Source organism: Triticum dicoccoides, chromosome 6B (genome assembly GCF_002162155.2).
Source record: "Triticum dicoccoides isolate Atlit2015 ecotype Zavitan chromosome 6B, WEW_v2.0, whole genome shotgun sequence".
In the NCBI taxonomy this organism is placed as follows: Eukaryota; Viridiplantae; Streptophyta; class Magnoliopsida; order Poales; family Poaceae; genus Triticum; species Triticum dicoccoides.
Window position 1 is genome coordinate 150,046,120 of NC_041391.1, and position 23,650 is coordinate 150,069,769.

Sequence of the window (23,650 nt, forward strand, 5' to 3'; positions counted from 1 at the left end):
TTAGGTGAAACAGAGCTTTCAGATGGCCGAGGGGACTGACTGACCACACACCGAATCAGTTCGGCAGAGCCTTGCCGGCACGGTGACCACCACCAGCAGCAGGAGCAACACCGCTCGCCGCGCCCATTCCCAGTCCACGACAGACACCGGACAGAGTCCGCCTCGGCTGGCTAGTCGCCGACGCGTGGTTGGCTAGCGGCGGCATGCAGGAGGTAGAGGGGGCGACGCACAATGCCTGGTGTGGGTAGGGGGAGGGGGAGTGTGGGCGGCACGGGGAGACGGAAATAGGAGCCTCCGTCGGTGGTGGCGCGGTAGTGGGCGAGCGACCATGGTGGCGCGCGAGCTCGTCGGTGGCTGGGATGGGGATCGGAGCGAGGTCGGGGGAGAGAGGGGAGCAAAATTGGTTTTCTCGTGAGGGTGGGGTTCGATCTGTTTGGTGTTTTTTTTTCTGCGTACCGCTTCAATCACGTGATGGTGATCCGACGTCTCCTAGCTGGTGTGGCAGTTTTGCAAACTGTCACAGGGTTGCCAAATACATTTTTTGATAACTAATTTCACATGCTGATATTAAGAGGAAAAATGACCCAGGTCCGTCTGGGAGGCTGCGTGGGCTGCGTGGGCTGACCAACTCGTCTCTGTAACTGCGACAAACCTGGACCAGCCCAGTTACAGGTAGCTCGTTTTTTTTTTCCTGTTTTTCCTTTTACTTCATTTTATTTTCATGTTCATTTGTTCACTTATTTGAAAAAAATGATTACGTTATAAAAAAGTTCTCACTATTTTTAAATGTTAGTGTAACTTTATAAGGTATTTATAAACATGTCCAGTTGTACCTTACAAATGTTCACGTACAAAAATTATATAACACTAATATGTGTCTAATCATCACCTAGTTATCTGTAAAACATAAATCCTCACATTTTTGCACATATTTTAAAAATAGTAATTGTACTTGGCAAAAGTTCGCTGTAAAGGGGATGGCAAGCGAACCATCTTTGTTGGCTGTTTTAGTTGTAAAAACAGATCAAACGAAAGCGGTTCTTAAACGAAAATTGCCTTCTTAGTGAGAAACTGTCATGTCTTCTGAAGAAAATGCCACCTCTCCTCACTTCATCACAACTAAAAATGCCACCGAATCATTTGCATGTACCAGCTCCCTGGGCGAATGTTCGCCAGTTAGAAGGGTCCTTTAAAAAAACATTATTTAAAGAAAATGAAAATTTAAAAACTGTGTAAAAAAATATCCAAGATGTATTAAAAAAATGTAACATGTATCTTTTTTTTAACATGTACATATAAAAATTTCAAAGTGTATTTGAAAAATGTTCATACATAAAAATTTGTGTGTGTTTATCAGATTTTTTTTTCATATTTCCTTTTAAAAAATAATGAGTTGAAAGCCATTTCCTTTTTAGGGTTCCTAGAGAGAGATCAGAAGGTGACTTGCATCCCATTGAGCCGCTGGCACCGCCATGGGTTCCCATGTTCTCTGCCGGCCGATGCGATAGCAGGGAGGTTGGGGAACCTCAGATCATGTGCCGGTCCGTGTCTTGTAGGGTCTTCGTTGTCGGTGAAGTTGGGGTATCGGTGGTGATAGGAATAATTATTTCTTGGCTTTCCCCATATCGATGTCCTTCCTCGGAGTGGCATCAAGGAGTCGAAGCATGGTGTTGATCATCAGGCAGTTGGTCTGGCGTGTTTGGTGTTTGTTCACGGAAACATAGTCCTGCGGAGAGGATGGTGTTGCGGCATGTTTTTTCTCAATTTCCATCTCCGTCCAATGAATCTTTGCCAGATACGACTACATAAAAGAACTTGTGAGATTTGTGTCCCCCTCCTCCGTCTGGCTGGGGTTGGGATTGTTCACTACGGGCGGTGCGCTTGAACAGACCTTCAAGCCAGGGCTTTGGCTGTTCGAAATTTTTCTTACATGCATTTCTATCTATGCCTGTTTCACAACAATGTCAACTGAATATATGATGTACTCATGTCATCCATGCTTCTTCCACAACGAGGTCAACTGTCCGCAATGCATCCGAAGGACACATCATCGAGTTTTTTCTAATGGGCGTCAAGCTTATTTGTAGCTTTATAGTTACAGTCTAGTGTCATAGCATTACAGTACATGTTTACAACTACTCCCTCCATCCGAAAATACTTGTCATTGAAATGGATGTATCTAGATGTATTTTAGTTCTAGATACATCCATTTTGATGACAAGTAATTCCGAACGGAGGGAGTATAAATAATGAAATTGCTTACATCAAGACTTCAAGTGTTCCTGACATGTCAGACGCGTGTTCCTCACGATGATGGCGCACACCCGCCTGTGCTTTTTAAGCAAAGGCGGCGCCGGTACTCCCCGAGAGCCCAGATGGGGAACAGGTTGCGGTAGTTGGGGTAATTGAAGAAAAGGGAGCAGTTGAAGCATCCGACGTGTTCCTATCATCGAAACGCAAGCATAGTCAGGTTAGCCAGCATGTATAATCTGATCTTAATCTCTACCTAATATTAAAGGAAGGATTGTTTCTTCACTTTTTTTCGTCAAAGTCTTTTTTTCAAGTCCCTTGGTACGTCGAGCTCAGCCATCGAATGACAGTTTTATCGAGCACCGATTGAACCACTTTTGTCTTTAGGGCTAGCTATAGAACCAGTTTTAACTAGAGCCCGTGCAAACGGGCCGGCCCAATTCGCAGGCTTGGAACGAAATACAAAAAATAAAATAGCAATTGCAGGAATCAAAGTCTCAACCTCACGCTGGATAGTACCGAGGCTAACCAGCCGAGCTAGCTACAGACGATGACTAAGAAGCAGCACTAAGTTTAAAGTCTAACGACAGTGGCAGATATGTTATTCAATATTTCTTTCAAGAAAATGTGAACAAAATTTATTCAGAAATTCAAACAAATATTTAAGAGCCGTGATTTTTTTCGAAATGATAATAATACCATGAACAGTTTTTTTAAAAGTGAACAGAATTTGAAATACGTAAACAAATTTCTCTAAAATGTGCATTTTTAAAAATTGAAATAAAATAGAATTCTAAACAACTGTTTGGAACTGTGAAAAAATATATTAAAATACACACTGAAAAATTTCTTAGTATATGGTGATATTCAAATATACACTGATTATTTTCATAATATATGATATACTTTTTTCAAATGCATGCTGAAGAAAATTTCTATACAAGATGGGCATTTTTTCATACATAACAAACATTTTTGTTCAATATGCTAAACTTTTGTGAGACGTGAACAATTTTTTAAAGGATGAATAAAATTTGTAATTTTGAACATATTTTGGAATTTGGAATTTGGAATTTTGAACTTATTTTGATCGTAATTATGAAAAATGTGAACAAATTTTGAAATCATGAAGAAAAGTTTGAATATCAAACAATTTTCAAAATCTATTCCTTCTTGTAATTATGGATTTTTTTTGAAAATTTTAAATTTATGATTTTTTTTATTTTCTTCCTTGCCCATTTTCGGGGTCACATACAGTGTATCCCCCGTTGCAAGCACGGGCATTTTATGGAGTATATCAACACCGAATTCTACCAGTTAAGTCTATTTATGAAAAATTAATGTTGCAAGCACAAATGAAAAGGAAACTTACTTGCTGTGGAAATTCTCCTGTATCCATCTGCATATTGATCAACTCCTTTGCAGCACGGTGAAGTGGTGTTGGATCTCGTTCCATCTGGTATTCAGTAAGGAAATCATGTAAGTTTGATAAAACAGTGTATTCCTCTCACAGTTGAATTAAACAATGTACAAAACATACCTGTCCAGCATATATTAAGGTCAACATTGCCCAAGCAGTATTCACTGCATGAGCACGGTCACCTTCAATGTTGACATATACCTGTTTAATTTTAGATCACAGTAAATATAGGTAGAAACAATTTTTTTTATTAAATAGAATTACAATGGGAGAAGCACTTGTTTCTTATGAAATGAATTGAGAACGTCCTAAGAATAGAAGGTCCAAATACCGCCAACTGATTTCGTTCTCATGCTAACGAAGCAGATTTACACCATATTGCATCTTTTATATATTAGAATTTGCAAACAATGCTTCCAATAAACGAGAAACCATAAGCAATAGTATCCAGATGTTTACCTTTGTTTCATTAGATACGTGACTTTCCCCCCATCCACCGGTACTGAGCTGCTTTGATAATACGAAGTGGCACCCTTTCCTGATGGAAGAACTGCTCTCGTATGTTCTTCCAGCAGCAACTAATGCTTTAACCGAAAAGAAGGCCCCATAGGTGAAACACACACCCCAAGTACCTAACCTGCGAAAGTAATAATTGTGTTATGAATTGTTGAGAAGTAAAGTTTTCTACAAGTTAAGTCAGGAAATGCGGCCTTCTGACAAACCATGAACCGTCTTCTCCTTGTCTGCTCTCAATGAACGTTGCTGCATCTCTGATACACTTTTCTATCTCCTTAGTACGGTAACCATAGTGTAGTTCTTTGAACAGAATAAGAGCTTGAAGCACCGAGGAAGTGCATTCTGGATATCTGCCATGTTTTACCATACACAATTAGTTTGTTTCTCAAGTTAAAACAAAAAGGGGTTTTGACAAGACTTGTCCAAACAACACATTATCACTTACGGGTGATCGACAATCATGTTTGGAAAACTCTCACAAGGATTGAGGATCTGGATTACCAAAAGCAGAAAACCGTGTAAGAGCATGGCTAAAAAAAACTTGGAATATGAGTTCCGCTCGGCTAATTCTGGAAATATCAGACTATCAAAACATGTACGAGTCAATAAATAATTAAGATCTGAACATTCATAACCATAGGAGTATTTCTAAATTATTTTAATCCTGAGATGCAAATCTCTCAATACTTTAAAAAATGAAAAATATAATCAACCAGTTATGAGATAAAAATATGGTAAACTGAAGATATCATATTGTATATCTAAAAAGAAACAATAGAGTACACATAAATATTAATGGTTCACTCTCAATTTAATAAATCAGACAAGATTAGCAGCCTGTAAAAACTCACCTCTATCCAAGCAGAAGTTCTTTTACATTCATATGTGGAAAAGGTCCCATCTTTATTCTACAACCAAAAACGGTTCGCTGTTAACCAGGTGACCTTCACAGCTTAGAACAATCCAACAAAATAGCAAACAATTAAACATCGGCAACATGCATGGTTTTATTTGACATCAATTACTAAATCTATTGACTGACTGCTGAAAGGAGCTGCAAAATTGTGCAAACAGTATGAATGTTGACCTCACCACATTCATAAACTAAAGTTAGCAAAACACTTCAGATGCATTTTTCCCACTGTAAGTTTGGCAGGACAGATCCATATTCATAGAAATATGAACGAATGCTTGAAAATTACACAATCATGTTACATGGATTAATTTTTTTGAGAATTCGTACCACAAAAGATAAAAGGCAATCAACAGCATCATGCACCCTTTCTCTTTCTATTGGATCGCCAACGATGTTCCTAGAGATCTTTGAGAGCAGCAGTACAGCCTGAAAATCAAATAATGTAAGGCTTTCTTGTATAGACAAAATAAAAACAATACAGGATCGACAACTGAACCAAAGTTAGGTTATATAATAGCACTTACTACTTGATTAATAACTAATTTCACATGTTGATATTAACAGGAGAAAAATGACCTTAAGTGCTTCTGCGGTAGTGTCAGATACAGTCCATCCATTGTCTGCACTTGAAAGAGTCCATGAACCCTTGGATCTGTGGCGATGTGAATAACTTTGGTCGCCAGGATGATTCCAAAGAACCTTCAGGTATGGGCATGCACACTGTTTTAGATTATGCTATGTAATGGTTACTTTATCAATTGAAATAACTATGAGGAACAGAAAGAACCTGCGATTTTTTCATGAATGCATTGGCTCTCTCGAGAGTTGGGCCATACTCGCTCACAAGATCTGTAGCGCAATATGCTTGAATAATGAATGATGTCTCCCAGCTTTGAACACCATCATATACCTATCATTGATATAATAGAAAATTACACATACTTCCACTTTCTCTTCAGAAAAAATAGCAATTTTTTGAGACAATGAAAGGCATGTTGTATCGTAAACAATGGTTTATATGATTGTATCTATCTAATGATGGCAAAATCGTCATGCACATATGTTCATGATTCATGTCCAAGTCCAAGCAACTTGTGATTGTACCAGGAATTGCACTGCCATTTTAGATGACCAAATATCAAAGTTATTATGAAAAATTAACTCATAATTTAACCATGCGCATCCGAGCTGAAAACATGATTCTAGTCTGATAGCAGTAGTGCACCCACAAATCATCCGATCACGGCAAAAAGTGCTGAAATATATTCTCTTCTTGTACTAGAATTAAGTACCTAACATAAACAAAAAACAGGGAAACAGACTGAAAGTACCTACAAGTGCATGAAAACCGAAATGTCATCATACCTGCGCCTTCATGCCATCTTCCGAGATCCACAGGAAATCAGGTACCCTCGCAAGGTGCCGCTTGAACGCTTCCGAACTTGGATCTTCGGCCCAGCAGCAGACCATGTTCAGAGCCTAAACATCACAAAGAAAATAAATATAGTACTTAACTGAGTTTGATACCAAGCCCCTGCATCTAGGCAAATGATCAAGGAAGCAGGCGGCGCATCACCTTGTTGACGGAGCATATGCAGAGGTACTGCGTGTTGTCGTCCTCGTAGTGGATGTGCTCCATGAGGTTCCTCAGAGCCCTGTCCCTGAGCTTGTTGATCGGCCAGCTGCTCAGCACCGGCTCCACGCACTTGTAGAGTGAGGTCCACACTGCGTTCTGCAGCGTTGTGCGTGGGCACACAAGGTCCTCCTGAAATTACCCAGAAGAAAAACAGATGATTGAACACCATGAAATTGAGCAGTGAATTCAGGGTTTGCCGGTGCTTTGTGTTTTCTCCCCCTGTGTTGGTTTCCACGAGCAGCAGAAAAAAAACAGATTAAAAGTATGCTGCGAAGTCTAAGATTGATCGCGAACCAAACCTAGAAGGAATTCTGCCCGTCTTTTTCTCCGGCGACCGACGACCTGAAAGAATTAGCCTCCATTTTGCTTATGCATATTTGTGTCGGAGAGAGAGAGATAAGGGTGGTGGTGCTGGCGAAGGCGCGCAGGGATAGGCCGGTGATGTGCCGTCGGCTGCTCGGAGCCACTGCGTACTGCGGTCGTCTCCGCCTGCGCCGCTTTACTCAGTTGCGGCCAGAGTTTTTTTTTTTTTGCGTCAAACAGGCACCGAGTCGCACAGGAGCCACGAGCGAGCAACCAAACGGGCCGGCCTATTTAGGTTTTGGGAACATTTCAGAATGTTCCGGGCCGGTTTTATTGGTTTGTTCGTTTTTTCTATTTTCTGCTGTTTCTTTTACTTGTTTTCATTTTCCCTTAAAACTTACATTTTTCTAAAAAAAATATTCAATTTCAAAAAGTGTTTCAATTGTTAAAAAAATCATATTTCAAATATTGTTCAGAATTTCAAAAAGTCTTCCGGTTTCCAAAAAAATAGTTCATAAATTTGAAAACGTTTAGCACTTTCTATATGTTTGGGAATTTTTAAAAACGGTTCTTATCTAAAAACATAATTCTATTAATTTTTTTGTTTATAAAAAATATTCACATTTCAAAATTTGTTCCAAATTCAGAATGTTCCCGTTTAAGAAATTTTCTCAAATTAAAATAAACTTGTTCACTACAGTCCATGCATGCGCTAGCCTACCAAGACTACCCCCTGTGCGGCAGCCCTCCTATTTGCATCAAATAGGAGGTCCCCTAACAAAAGCGCAGACCATTTATAAGAGGAGGCTCAGGTTATTAGTTTAAACCATTTAACGACATACTCCCTCCGTTTCTTTTTAGTTTGCATACGAGATTTGGTCAAAGTCAAACTTTGTTAAGTTTGATTAGCTTTGTAGAAAAATATATCAACATTCACACTATGGAATCAATACTATTAGATGTATGATGAAATTAATTTTCATAACATATAACTTCAGTATTGTAGATGTTGATATTTTTTCCTACAAAGTTAGTCAAACTTTACAAAGTTTGAATTTGACCAAATCTTATATGCAGACTAAAGAGAAATGAAGGGAGTACGATATATGTTGAGGCCCCGGTGTTTTGCAAAACCTGGCCTGGCTTTTCCGACCTAAATATTGTTCTTTTTTCCCTTCAAAAAAGAGTTTTAACTATTTTACTTCATCTGTGCCTCCTGAAAAGAAGGAGTGTAAACTTTCTCTGAAACTAAAACGATGCAAAATTTAACTAAGTATGTAAAAAATAATATCAACCATCACAATACTTATGATCGTAGTTAAGGGTATGTTTGAGGTTTATTTCTAGGTTATTTTGGCATCAATCATGTCCCTGCCTCTTCATCTACATGTTGGTCTTTATTGGTTGCCAATGGCAAGGTAGTTAAAACAGTGTCTTTGCGGTTGATTATCTAGAATATATACCGGTCTCACAAGATGATGTTGTCTCGAGGCTTTGTTCGTCGGATTCCTTTCATCTTAGCCTTCGTACATGGTTAGTCAGAGTGGTGAACGATTTTTTTTTTTAAACTTGAGCTTACCACAAGTTCAAGATGACGCTTTGACCGATATATGCCATATATCATCGACCTTATGTTCTCATTTTCACGGTGGGATTTTATGGTGGTTATTATCAACAAACCTTGATCTTGATGTGGAGACAATTGTTCTTCCACTTTGATCCAGTTTTATGTTTCATTTGGTTAACTGAAGTCTTGTTCTTTTCTCTCAAAAAAGCAAGCAAGCAAAGGTTATGATCGTCTAGGAACTGAACGAACCTTGGCACATGCATTACGTGACAATCCCCAGTCGATCTTATCGTACGGCATGTCGTAGATCTCCTTCCTTATCGCCAGGATTGTAGGCGTAATGGGCCCAACGAATTTCCTCCCGTAGAGATAAGCCATAGGCAGGTAGACCATACGACACAGGCACCAGAATTTCCCTATGCACAATGTGAAGACATTAATTAGTACTTTCCTCGTGAAAAACGCGCACGTGGCTGAGGCACACAAACTATAGACACCACATACTCCTAAAAGAAAACTGTGTGTGTGTGCGCGCGCGCGTGTGCGTGTGTGTGTCCTCTACAAGTACGTGCTGGAAAAAAAGACTTTGATTATATAGTATGCATCAAATGACGGAAAACTGCGTGAAAAAACTAGCACCAAAAGATGGAACCAGGCGAGACGATACCTGGATGAAACGGGAGAAACTGCGGCGCGAGCCATAGTTCGGGGAAGATTGGGTTGTTCCCGGACCAGTCATACACCCCAAGTATCTACAACAGTTAATTCAAACTTAAGTAGACTGCTTGACCCCTTAATCTGAGCAAGTATATTATTACGCCAAGATTATGTATGTGCTGGGATGATATCCATGAATGAACATACAAACGTACCGAGAGCCATATTTTCCCCCACTGTGGCACAAGAGTAGCGCCGCCGTGGGATGATATCCAGCCACGCCCCTTAGCCAACGCCGTGTTGCCATCTAGCTTCTCTCCGAGGAGCCTTAGAGTGATGTAGTTTGAGCATGTACCAAACATGCTGCTCGACCCTAAAATTAGGGTGCCCCATCCCCCATCTTCGTTCTACAAAAAACAAAAGGACAAATGGGGAAAATATATGAAAGACGAGTGTGTGAGGAAAAAAAAGTCGCATAATTGAAGAATAAATCTCCCAGCCTCTACAGCCAAAATTGCAATATGTAAGTGTATGCCATGCCTGATGATTGTAGATGTAGCGGCATATCTCTCGTCGATGTTCTGCCGTCACCACAGTGTTGAGTGATCTGGTGACATAGAGGGCAAATATCTGCAAGTGCACACAGCAACAAAAATCAGCGAGAATCTCCAGTAGAAAGTATAAATACGATATATTTTTCCCATATTTCTTGGACATCTAAGAAGTAACTATTTTCAAGTTACTATCGACAACCATGTAATTTAAACGCGTGATTTATACAAAAATAATTTTATTTTGATCGGAAGGCTGTCAATGTTGATTAAGAAATAAGAATTCTTAAGTTAACTGGCCTTTTTTTAGGAATAAGTTAACTGGCCTATAGTCACTCCTATATATGTACACAATTTTATTTTGGCCAGAGTATAAAATACTTATCGAAATTATTTTACATACCAAACCAGGCATGATGAACATTATCCCGCTGAAGTCTCCGGGCCAACAGCCGTCATCTGATTGCAGTGAAGAGAACTGATCGAGGGCTCGCCTCAGCGACACCAGCACGATGTCCTCGGTGACCTCGTCTTTCTCCTCGAGCTTCTCCATTGGCGGTAGACGACGGTCCCTCCCTTGATGTTTGTTCTCTTTTGAATACTGCAAATGTTAGGTTAAATTTAGTTTGTTGAGTTGTGGGTGTCACGTATACTTGCAACACAAATTAAAGCTAAAGTAACATGTCAGTCTTGGAAAATGGAGCGAGTGTCAGAAGGCTTGTTGGCTGGCCCAATAACTCCCAACTTTCTAGATAGCTACAAGGTTGGTAGATCGGCACATTCAAGTCATGAAATAGTGGGTCCAAATAACTGGGTCCCAAACCTGTACAACTACTAGAGTAACTGCCAGTGCTTCTGGACATACAGAAATGTTACGCTAGGATGACCATGCAAGAACTTCACAGAAGACAACATAACCATTGTAGACGAATTATATAGTACTCCCTCCGTCCGAAAATACTCATCGAAGAAATGGATGTATATAGATGTATTTTAATTCTAGATACATTTATTTTTATTATAGTTTTAAATAGCGCGCTAAGCCTTTTAGCGGCGAACCTCTTCTAAAAGCTATAGCATGCTATAGCTGAGCTACTATTTAAAATGATTATTCATTTGTTTGGACCAATATCTCTTAGCGCAAGACCTTTTGTAAATGCTATAGCTTCATGCTATAGCGGGCTATTTAAAACAATGATCTTTATGCATTTCTCCGACAAATATTTTCGGACGAAGGGAGTACTCCCTCTGACCTCTGTAAACTTTCATAAGATCGTTTAGATCATTAAAGTAAATGATCTTATGTAAGTTTACAGAAGTAGCATCATACTTCATACAGGATTCAGCATAACCATCGTTCTCCAAAGAAGTGATCAGCTACTCGCTGTACACTTAACGACAGTAGTATGCACGCATACCTGCAAGCGCATGAGGAGGTCGGCGGACTCTCTGCGCCGGAACCGGCCGTCGGTGAACCCCTGACGCATCCTCTCCACCTCGGCGCGCTCCTCCGGCGTGCCAGCGCCGGCGTCGAACTCCCATACCGCACGGCCGAGGAAGCCGTTGGTGGACCGCAGCCACGGCCCGCCGCCCTCCCCGACCTTCAGCCTCCACATGCCGGCGGCCGCTCCCGACAACTACACTCACTCAGCTTGTCTCTCGCTGATCGGTCGGAACGAAAAGCCTGGCTCTGTGGTATCAGCTGAGCTGAGCGATGAATGCTTGCATGTGCCCGTAGGGTCGCGCTTAAAAAGAGGAGGAGATTGGCGGCAACTGCTGCCACATGCATTGCTCGTTGGCAATTTTTAATTGTTCACACACAAATGCACCATGCACTAGAGATCGATGGTACGTGTAACAACCAACGGCCATGTTTATTGACATGCGGGCACGCGCTAGGGAGATTTTTTTTGAAAAGGAGGAAGACCTCTAGTCTCCGCATCTGGGCGATGCATGCAACTATCTTATTAATTATTCACAAAGACCTTACAAAATAGTACATCAGTAAGTCTGAAGTCACCATCTTGACAACATCTGTCGCTATTTCTATCCACTTGATGAAAAGGTGCCGATAGTCAGAGCCTAATATCAAATAGACCTGACATCTAAGCCTAACATCTAAAACCGGAGGCCCCAGCCAAGCCACCCGTCGCTACTTCTTTGAATCTGCGAGCTGATCTGTCCCGAACGACCTGACTCGAGGAAGCTAGCTCCTGGATCTGAGACGGGTCGTAGTACAAAAACTAGGAGCTGGTGTTTCGTGGATCCCAGAATTCGTAAAACTTGGAGTTCAACTTATTTACGATGAGCTGCCACCGCGAAGTGAAAGAAAACATTTCGTCCAGCAAAGAAAAGACCCGAGCGACTCCCTTCCCTCCCTTACCAGGCCAGAAACAAGCTTAATGGGCAAGCCAACTTCAAGCCCAGGACTAGCGATTGGATCTGGGAGTTCTGTAGCTGAACGGTGTTTTCAATCCACGATTTTCTTTGGGAAGCTCGAGGTGACATCCAGAAGCTGGATTTGAGGATTTTTAGGTGCTGGAGAGTTGCCGAACAGGCCCTTAAACAACATAATTTATTTGAAAAAACAACACATAGTCATACATTTTATGTTCACAAGGCGACAAGAAAGTTTGAGATACTTTGTACGTACATAAGGTCACGAAATATGAATTACAATAAAGTCCAACATTGTACAAGTTCAACCAAAATACCGAGGCCCACTTTTCATATTATATAAGTGTACATGGGTGCATGGGAATTCCCATACCGGTACTCGCTCTATCCAATGGGGTTCGAGAATTCCCTATTTTGTATATACCCATTGGATTTTTTTGTCTCATACCCTCACCCTAATAGGGGTTTTACCTATGAGGCACATGGGTAATAGGTACCCATTGCCATCCATAGCTGAAACAATTGTAGTTCATGGGTCTATGAATCTGTTGTAAAATGTAAGTAGTAATTTTTGAGAAGAGAACGAATTTAGTAATTGAATTATATGGAAATGTGGGTAATTGTTTTGATGTTTGTTTAAGAATTGCTTCAGTAGATCTAGTAGTACAAATTTGGAAAGAATAGTTCAAAACTAGTTTTGACACTATATATTATGTAAACATGATATTATGATTTGAAAATAGCAAGTTCAGATCTGTATGAAAGGTATATAAATTTCAAACTTTGGTATCAAATTACAAAACATAATAAGTTTTCATTGACTCTTCTACCAATGTGTGAATTTGATTTTTTAGTATGAATTAAGTTTACCAGTTTATTGATGTCAATAGAAATTTTATGTCACATGTGTGATGTTCATGAAGGAAATATGCCCTAGAGGCAATAACAAAGTTATCATTTATTTCCTTATTTCATGATAAATCTTTATGATTCATGCTAGGATTGTATTAACCGGAAACTTAGTACATGTGTGAATACATAGACAAAACATATTGTCCCTAGTATGCCTCTACTTGACTAGCTCGTTATTCAAAGATGGTTATGTTTCCTAACCATAGACATGTGTTGTCATTTGATGAACGGGATCAGGACATGACTCATCCGTTAGCTTAACATTATGATCGTTACAGTTTCATTGCTACTGCTTTCTTCATGACTTATACATGTTCCTCAGACTATGAGATTATGCAACTCCCGAATATCGGAGGAACACTTTGTGTGCTACCAAACGTCAAAATGTAAATGGGTGATTATAAAGGTACTCTATAGGTGTCTCCGAAGATGTTTGTTCAGTTGGCATAGATCAAGATTAGGATTTGTCACTCCGTGTTTCGGAGAGGTATCTCTGGGCCTTCTCGGTAATGCTCATCACTATAAGCCTTGCAAGCATTGTAACTAATGAGTTAGTTGCAGGATGAAGTATTACGGAACGAGTAAAGAGACTTGCCGGTAACGAGATTGAACTAGGTATGATGATACCGACGATCGAATCTCGCGCAAGTAACATACTGATCACAAAGGAAACAACGTATGTTGTTATGCGGTTTGACCGATAAAGATCTTCATAGAATATGTAGGAGCCAATATGAGCATCCAGTTTCCGCTATTGGTTATTGACCGGAGAGGTGTCTCAGTCATGTCTACATAGTTCTCGAACCCGTAGGGTCCGCATGCTTAACGTTCGATGACGATATGTATTATGAGTTATGTGTTTTTGATGACCGAAGTTTGTTCGGAGTCCCAGATGAGGTCACGGACGTTACGAGGAGTCTCAAAATGGTTGAGACATAAAGATTGATATATTGGACGACTATATCCGGACACCAGAAGTGTTCCAAAGAAGTTTCAGATAAAACCGGAGTGCCGGAGGGTTATCTGAACCCCCGGGGGAACTAATGGGCCTCGATGGGCCTTAGTGGAGAGAGAGGGGCGGCCAGGGCAGGCCGCGCCCCCTCTACCTTGGGTCCAAATTGGACTAGGAGGGGGGCGGCGCCCCCCTTTCCTTCTCCCTCTCCCTTTCCTTCCTCCCCCCCTCTCCCTCTTGGTGGAAACCTACTAGGACTTAGAGTCCCCTTGTGGGGCATGCCCTAGGAGGGCCGGCCGGCCTCCACCTTGCTCATTTATATACAGGGGCAGGGGGCACCCTAGGACACACAAATTTCTCTCCCAATCGTGTGCGGTGCCCCGCTCCACAGTTACACACCTCGATCATACCATAGTAGAGCTTAGGCGAAGCCCTGCACCGGTAGCATCATCATCACAGTCGCCATGCCGTCGTGCTGATGGAACTCACCCTCGTCCTCAACTGGATCAAGAGTACGAGGGACGTCATTGAGCTGAACGTGTTCTGAACGCGGAGGTGCCGTACATTCGGTACTTGGATCGGTTGGATCGCAAAGACGTTCGACTACATCAACCGCGTTATTGAGACGCTTCCACTTTCGGTCTATGAGGGTACGTGGACACACTCTCCCCTCTCGTTGCTATGCATCACCTAGATAGATCTTGCATGATCGTAGGATTTTTTTTGAAATTACCACATTCCCCAACAGTGGTATCAGAGCCAGGTCTATGCGTAGATGTTATATGCATGAGTAAAACACAAGTGAGTTGTGGGTGATAATAGTCATACTGCTTACCACCAACATCTTACTTTGATTCAGCGGTATTGTTGGATGAAGCGGCCCGGACCAACATTACATGACCGAGTTCTTGAGACTGGTTCTACCGATGTGCTTTTGCACAAAGGTGGCTGGCAGGTGTCTGTTTCTCCAACTTTAGTTGAATCGAGTTTGACTACGGCCGGTCCTTGTTGAAGGTTAAAACAACACACTTGACCAAAAATATTTGTGGTTTTGATGTGTAGGTAAGAACGATTCTTGCTAGAAGCCCGTAGCAGCCACATAAAACTTGCAACAACAAAGTAGAGGACGTCTAACTTGTTTTTGCAGGGCTTGCTGTGATGTGATATGGTAAAGGCATCATGTGATAGAAATTGTTGTATGAGATGATCATGTTTTGTAACAAAGTTATCGGCAACTAGCAGGAGCCATATGGTTGTTGCTTTATTGTATGCAATGCAATCGCCATGTAATTGTTTTACTTTATCACTAAGCAGTAGCGATAGTCATAGAAGCAATAGTTGGCAAGACGACAACGATGCTACGATGGAGATCAAGGTGTCGCGCCGGTGACGATGAAGATCATGATGATGCTTCGGTGATGGAGATCATGAGCACAAGACGATGATGGCCATATCATGTCACATATTTTGATTGCATGTGATGTTTATCTTTTATGCATCTTATTTTTCTTAGTACGGCGGTGGCATTATAAGATGATCCCTTACTAAATTTCAAGGTATAAGTGTTCTCCCTGAGTATGCACCGTTGCTACAGTTCGTTGTGCCGAGACACCACGTGATTATCGGGTGTGATAAGCTCTACGTTCACATACAATGGGTGCAAGCCAGTTTTGCACACGCAGAATAGTCGGGTTAAACTTGAAAAGCCTAGCATATGCAGATATGGCCTCGGAACACTGAGACCGAAAGTTCGCACGTGAATCATATAGTAGATATGATCAACATAGTGATGTTCACCATTGAAAACTACTCCATCTCACGTGATGATCGGACATGGTTTAGTTGATTTGGATCACGTGATCATTTAGATGACTAGAGGGATGTCTATCTAAGTGAGAGTTCTAAAGTAATATGATTAATTGAACTTTAGTTTATCATGAACTTAGTCCTCATAGTTATTTTGCATGTCTATGATATTGTAGATCAATGGCCCGTGCTACCATTCCTTTGAATTTTAATGCGTTCCTAGAGAAAGCTAAGTTGAAAGTGAAGGAAATATGCCCTAGAGGCAATAATAAAGTTATTATTTATTTCCTTATTTCATGATAAATGTTTATTATTCATGCTAGAATTGTATTAACCAGAAACTTATTACATGTGTGAATACATAGACAAAACATAGTGTCCCTAGTATGCCTCTACTTGACTAGCTTGTTAATCAAAGATGGTTATGTTTCCCAACCATAGACATGTGTTGTCATTTGATGAACGGGATCACATCATTAGGAGAATGATGTGATGGACATGACCCATCCGTTAGCTTAGCATTATGATCGTTACAGTTTCATTGTTACTACTCTCTTCATGAGTTATACAAGTTCCTCATACTATGAGATTATGCAACTCCCGAATACCGGAGGAACACTTTGTGTGCTACCAAATGTCAAAATGTAAATGGGTGATTATAAAGGTGCTCTACAGGTGTCTCCGAAGGTGTTTGTTGGGTTGGCATAGATCGACATTAGGATTTGTCACTCCATGTTTCAGAGAGGTATCTCTGGGCCCTCTCGGTAATACTCATCACTATAAGCCTTGCAAGCATTGTGACTAATGAGTTAGTTGCGGGATGAAGTATTACAGAACGAGTAACGAGACTTGCTGGTAACGAGATTGAACTAGGTATTGAGATACCGATGATTGAATCTCGGGCAAGTAACATACAAATGACAAAGGGAACAACGTATGTTGTTATGCGGTTTGACCGATAAAGATCTTTGTAGAATATGTATGAACCAATATGAGCATCCAAGTTCCGCTATTGGTTATTTACCGGAGACGTGTCTCGGTCATGTCTACATAGTTCTCGAACCCTTAGGGTCCACACGCTTAACGTTCGATGACGATTGGTATTATGAGTTTATGTGATATGATATAGCTAAGATTGTTCGGAGTCCCGGATGTGATCATGGACATGACGAGGAGTCTCTAAATGGTCGAGACATAAAAGATCGATATATTGGATGACTATATTCGGACACCGGAAGTGTTCCGGAGAAGTTTCAGATAAAACCAGAGTGCCAGAGGGTTATCGGAACCCCTAGGGGAACTAGTGGGCCTAGATGGGCCTTAGTGGGAGAAGAGGAAGGGCCAGGAGGGGCTGGCCGCGTGCCCCCCTTGAGTCCGAATAGGACAAGGGAAGGGGGGCGGCACCCCCCTTTCCTTCCCTTCCCCTCTTCCTTCCTCCTTCCCCCTCTCTTCCCTTGTTGGAAACCTATTAGGAATAGGATTCCTAGTAGGAATCCTACTTGGGGCGCGCCCCATGAGGGCCGGCCAGCCTCCCCCTTGCTCCTTTATATACGGAGGCAGGGGGCACCCTAGAACACACAAGTTGATATTTTAGCCATGTGTGGTGCCCTCCTCCACAGTTACACACCTCGGTCATTATCGTCGTAGTGCTTAGGCGAAGCCCTGCACCGGTAACTTCATCATCACCGTCGCCACACCGTCGTGCTGATGAAACTCTCCCTTGGCCTCAACTGGATCAAGAGTATGAGGGACGTCATCGAGCTGAACGTGTGCTAAACACGGAGGTGTCGTACGTTCGGTGCTTGGATCGGTTGCATCACAAAGACGTTCGACTACATCAACCGCGTTAACTAAACACTTCTGCTTTCGGTCTATGAGGGTACGTAGACAGCACTCTCCCCTCTCGTTGCTATGCATCAACTAGATAGATCTTGCGTGATCGTAGGATTTTTTTGAAATTACCGCGTTCCCCAACAGTGGCATCCGAGCCAGGTCTATGCGTAGATGTTATATGCATGAGTAGAACACAAAGAGTTGTGGGCGATAATAGTCATACTGCTTACCAGCATGTCATACTTTGATTCGGCAATATCGTTGGATGAAGCGGCTCAGACCTACATTACGCGTACGCCTATGCGAGACTGGTTCTACCGACATGCTTCACACATAGGTGGCTGGTGAGTGTCTGTTTCTCCAACTTTAGTTGAATCGAGTGTGGCTATGCCCGGTCCTTGTTGAAGGTTAAAACACCACACTTGATGAAAAATCGTTGTGGTTTTCATGCGTAGATAAGAATGGTTCTTGCTAGAAGCCCGTAGTAGCCACGTAAAACTTGCAACAGAAAAGTAGAGGACGTCTAACTTGTTTTTGCAGGGCTTGTTGCGATGTGATATGGTCTAGGCATGATGTGATATAAATTGTTGTATGAGATGATCATGTTTTGTAACAAAGTTATCGGCAACTGGCAGGAGCCATATGGTTATTGCTTTATTGTATGCAATGCAATCTCCATGTAATTGTTTTACTTTATCACTAAGCGGTAGCGATAGTCATACTAACAATAGTTGGCGAGACGACAATGATGCTACGATGGAGATCAAGGTGTCACGCCGGTCACGATGGAGATCATGACGATGCTTCGGTGATGGAGATCATGAGCACAAGACGATGATGGCCATATCATGTCACATATTTTGATTGCATGTGATGTTTATCCTTTATGCATCTTATTTTGCTTAGTACAGCGGTAGAATTATAAGATGATCCCTTACTAAATTTCAAGGTACAAGTGTTCTCCCTGAGTATGCACCATTTCTACAGTTCGTTGTGCCGAGACACCATGTGATGATCGGGTGTGATAAGCTCTACGTTCACATACAACGGGTGCAAGCCAGTTTTGCACATGCAGAATACTCGGGTTAAACTTGACGAGCCTAGCATATGCAGATATGGCCTCGGAACACTAAGATCGAAAGGTCGAGCGTGAATCATATAGTAGAAATGATCAACATAGTGATGTTCACCATTGAAAACTACTCCATCTCACGTGATGATCGGACATGGTTTAGTTGATTTGGATCACGTGATCATTTAGATGACTAGAGGGATGTCTATCTAAGTGGGAGTTCTTAAGTAATATGATTAATTGAACTTTAATTTATCATGAACTTAGTCCTGATAGTATTTTGCAAATTATGTTGTAGATCAATAGCTCGCATTATAGTTTCCCTATGTTTTTTACATGTTCCTAGAGAAAACTAAGTTGAAAGATGATAGTAGCAATGATGCGGACTAGGTCCGTGATCTGAGGTGTATCCTTATTGTTGCATAGAAGAATTATGTCCTTGATGAAGTGACAGGCCTATTGTAGGAGCAGACACAGACGTTATTAACGTTTGGCTAGCTCAGTATGATGACTACTTGATAGTTTAGTGCACCATGCTTTACGGCTTAGAACCGGGACTTCAAAAACATTTTAAACGCCACAGAGCATATGAGATGTTCCAAGAGATGAAATTGGTATTTCAGACTCATGCCCGTGTCAAGAGGTATGAGACCTCTGACAAGTACTTTGCCTAAAAGATGGAGGAGAATTGCTCAACTAGTGAGCATGTGCCCAGAATGTCTGGGTACTACAATCACTTGAATCAAGTGGGAGTTAATCTTCCAGATAAGATAGTGATTGATAGAGTTCTCTAGTCACCATCACCAAGTTACTGGAACTTTGTGATGAACTATAGTATGCAAGGGATGACGAAAATGATTCCCGTGCTCTTCGTGATGTTGAAATCGACGAAGGTAGAAATCAAGAAAAATCATCAAGTGTTGATGATTAAACAAGACCACTAGTTTCAAGAAAAGGGCAAAGGGAAAGAAAAGGAACTTCAAGAAGAATGGCAAGCAAGTTGTCACTCTCGTGAAGAAGACCAAAGCTGGACCTAAGCCTGAAACCGAGTGCTTCTACTGCAAAGGAAATGGTCACTGGAAGTGGAACTACCCCAAACATTTGGCGGATAAGAAGGATGGCAAAGTGACGAAGGGTATATTTGATATACAGGTTATTGATGTGTACCTTACTAGTGTTTATAGTATCCCTTGTGTTGGGGATATAACTATTAGGCATGACCCGCCCAGGAGGGGCCGGGTCACACCTATGAGGAAGCCCACGAAGACACTTGAAGATGACGGCTCACTTAAAGGCCCAAGGCCTAGAGGCGATTTAAAGCCTGTAGAGATAAACCGCCATGTATGCTTGACTTGTATTGTAAGAAAGGAATAGAGAGAGACCGAGCCGGACGCTGTTTATGAACCACCCGGGACTCTGTGAGCCGGCGGGCATCCACCTCTGTATATAAAGGGACGACCCGACGGCGGTTTAGGGCAGGTAACATCAGATCGAGAACTAGGTCAAGCGGATTCGCTCCCTGGTTATCGATTCATAAGAAATCCCACCCAAAACTGGATCGTAGGCTTTTACCTTCACCGCAAGGGGCCGAACCAGTATAAACCGTGTGTCCTTTGTCCCGTTTAACCCCTTTAAGCTTCCTAGTTGCGATGGCTCCACGACTAACTCCTTACGCTAGGACATCTGACGTGACAATTCCACGACAGTTGGCGCCCACCGTGGGGCCAGCGCATGGTGGATTTGAGTTCTTGAAGGGTAGCTTCGAAGGGCTCAAGGGATACGATGTGGGCCGGATGACCAAGAGTCATCGTGACAAGCTCTACATTGACGACGCGGGCTGGGGCCCCGATGTCGGCTCAATTGAGTACAGGTACCGGGTCCCCTTCGGTGGAATCCACGTCTTCATCGGCAAGATCGGTGAGCCGGGCCCTGAGCCGGACATCTGCACCAACATCATCGAGATGGCTCAGTGTGTGAGACCCGCCCCGGCTCAACCCGCCGTGAGGTGTGCCTTCGTGGGATGCATCCATGAAGGAGAATTTTCTGAAGGATCTATCTCCAGCGGTGAGAGGGTCATCTACTCTGATGGTGAGTCGTCCACATGTGAGACAGATTCATTGTATCAACTGCAAGACGGCGGGCTTGGGGGCTGTTCCGATGGCTGCAGTATTCCGGACCCCTTTGAGCCACCGAGCAGAGTCGAAATCTTCATGGTAGGTACCCAACCTGCGTTAACTTCATCAACTGCGGGGGCAATGATCTCCGGGACAGCAACAACCGGGGCAGGAGGCCCTGTGCGCTCGCCGGCTCAGGTGTTGATGGATCTCACGGATAAGTTGATGACTCTATTAACTGCCATGGTCAACCCGGTGGATCAGGCTCAACATGATGCGGAGGTGGCACAGTTGAAGCTTGATATAGCACAATCTAAAGAAAACCTGGCGGCAGAAGACGTCAGGATGACCGCTGAGCGGGCGGCTCTGGATGCCCGAGCACAGCAGATTCAGTCACAGACTTTTCAACTCATGATGGAGCAGAACGCGTCAAATGAGGTTATGAGGAGAAGGTACCAGAAGGCTCAATCTCGTCTGCCTCCGGTTTACGATCCTAGGAACCTTTTCCAGACATCCGGAGCGGGACCCAGTAACCCGCCGGGAGTAAACCAGGTCACAGTGCCCGAGACCAACACACCGATCCAACCACAGGTTATGGGACCCCCACGTCTAAATACTGCTCCACCTCCTTATGTGCCGACACCACCGGGTCATTATTCTAACCCACTGGAGAACATGATTGCGGCGTCAGCACCACTGACGGCTCTCCCAGCGGATGGGGATTCTCCAGCGGCGATTGAGACACGAAGGATCAGAGATATTCTTCAGACAACCTTAGCACAGCAGGAGGCATACTCTTACAGTAGAGACATGATTCATTCAACCCCACGTCCAAGATGGAGCAAGATTTATAGCAGGCATCTGGACTCGCCGGCCGTTTCAAGCAATGCCCAGCGTCACGATCAGCCGCGCGGGTACGACCCAGCTCAGGGTGGGGCTCCTAATGTGCATAATCAGGACAAAGTGCGTCAGCAAATTGAGCAGGCGACACTCAGGGTGTGCATTCGGTTTTTTCGGTTTGATTCGGTTCGGTTTATACGGTTTTCGGTTTTATACGGTTTTTATACTTCGGTTTATACGGTTTTATATGAAATACGGTTTGGTTTTGGTAATAACCATTTAGCTTTGGTTCGGTTTCGGTAATAACCAAAATAACCAAAGTTGACGCGATTTTTTTAACTACATATAATTTTATCTGAGAAGAAAATTGGTGTTGTCTCCATATAAATGGTACTAAGCTATTATTACCGTCAGGGAAGTACGTGCATGTAGCGGTAAAGCTATCCTACATGGCTACATGCATATGTGTGTTAAGCCATTAAGAGTAAAGGCCATCATTAGCTTTTCATGCTCAGACGATTTGATGATTGTAGTGCATAACTGCATATGATAGTAGTGTCTCGTCGGGAAAGCAAACCCGCATGCATAGAATTGATCGGACCCAGGAGCTAGCCCATAAATTATCAGGCCCACTCAAGCTTTAGTCTGCCAGCCCAACACATGAAAAATCTGTACTGCCGTTTGTTGCGTGCTGGTGCGCTGAGTTCCGTGAGAATAGTCCCACCTCGCCAGTTGACACAGCACGTAGCCGTCTAGCTTGTTATATAATGGAGCGACTTTGCAGCAGACACAAGCACGTAGCTCTACGCTTCCCTCTGCTGGCCCTTGCGCACATATATTTTTTCCAACTTCGGTTAATTCAGTTTAACCGAATGGTTTTCGGTTTTAAACCGAAAAAACCGAGGAGCAAATGGTTTCTAAAATTCAAAACTGAAACTGAAACCGAAAACTGGAAAAACCGAAATTTCAGTTCGGTTTGGTTTTTTTGGTTCGGTTTTTGGTTTTCGGTTCGGTTTTGCACACCCTGAGGCGACACAGCAGGTAGCGCAGCTGGCGGCTCAACAGGCAGCAGAAATAGCAGCTCAGGAGGCGGCTTATCAGCCCCTGCCGGTTTATCCGACGGCGTCAATGGAGGCAGGTGTGGCTACCAGGACCGGGGGTGTGCCTTGTTTGGTGCCGGCTCTCCGTAACGAGCAGTTGCCCAAGGATTTTAAGGGGCCTCATAAAGTACCTAATTACACAGCCGATTTTCAGCCTACGGCGTGGATTGAGAGTTATGAGATGGCCATGGAATTGCTGGAAGTTAATGATGCTGCAATGGCCAAGTACTTCACCATGATGCTGGATGGAACGGCTCGTAATTGGTTGAAGGCGTTGCCACCTAATTCTGTTAGTTCCTGGGCAGAGTTAAAGGAGAAGTTTATCCAGAACTTTAAAGATACATGTAAGTAGCCCATGTCGATTGTGGACTTGACTAGTTGCAGGCAACAGGAGGGTGAGTCCACGACCCATTGGGTGCACCGGGTTAAGGAGATAATACATTCCTCTGATAAGATGGATGCCGGTTCTGCAGTATTAATGTTAGAGCAAAATTGTCGTTTTGAGCCTCTGAAGATGAAGCTGGGGCGACTCAAGCGCGATTGTTGTGACATGGGCTAGCTGATGTCGGCTCTCATTAAATATGCTAACTATGATAGTACTAAGGATCCCGAGTCTGATGACGAGAAGGCATGGAAGGGAAAGAAGAGTGGAAGTGTTAAGGGTCCTCAGCCTGGCCCAGCGAATCAAGGCGGCAATAATAAACGTAAGGCAGATGGTAGCTTAGAGTTTGTGGCTAACACCAATGCGCATGATAACAACCAGCGGCGTAAGGGGAGGCCACCTCCTCGATCGGACGGTCAGGTCCTA

The 23,650-nt window shown here is 42.8% G+C and overlaps 1 protein-coding gene across 1 annotated transcript; it reads right to left on the reverse strand.

Annotated features, from left to right (window-relative positions):
• Positions 1-1,951: 1,951 nt before the first annotated feature.
• LOC119323019 (achilleol B synthase-like) lies at positions 1,952-11,538 on the reverse strand. The gene is made up of 18 exons (XM_037596576.1): positions 11,235-11,538; positions 10,220-10,417; positions 9,806-9,895; positions 9,481-9,672; positions 9,276-9,360; positions 8,858-9,024; positions 6,679-6,867; positions 6,468-6,581; positions 5,890-6,012; positions 5,679-5,801; positions 5,430-5,528; positions 5,038-5,094; positions 4,632-4,678; positions 4,393-4,536; positions 4,130-4,307; positions 3,791-3,871; positions 3,623-3,706; positions 1,952-2,443 (listed from the first exon to the last, which is right to left on the reverse strand). Exons 1-18 carry the CDS (start codon positions 11,430-11,432, stop codon positions 2,306-2,308), a joined length of 2,307 nt encoding a protein of 768 aa, XP_037452473.1. The 5' UTR covers positions 11,433-11,538; the 3' UTR covers positions 1,952-2,305.
• Positions 11,539-23,650: the final 12,112 nt, after the last annotated feature.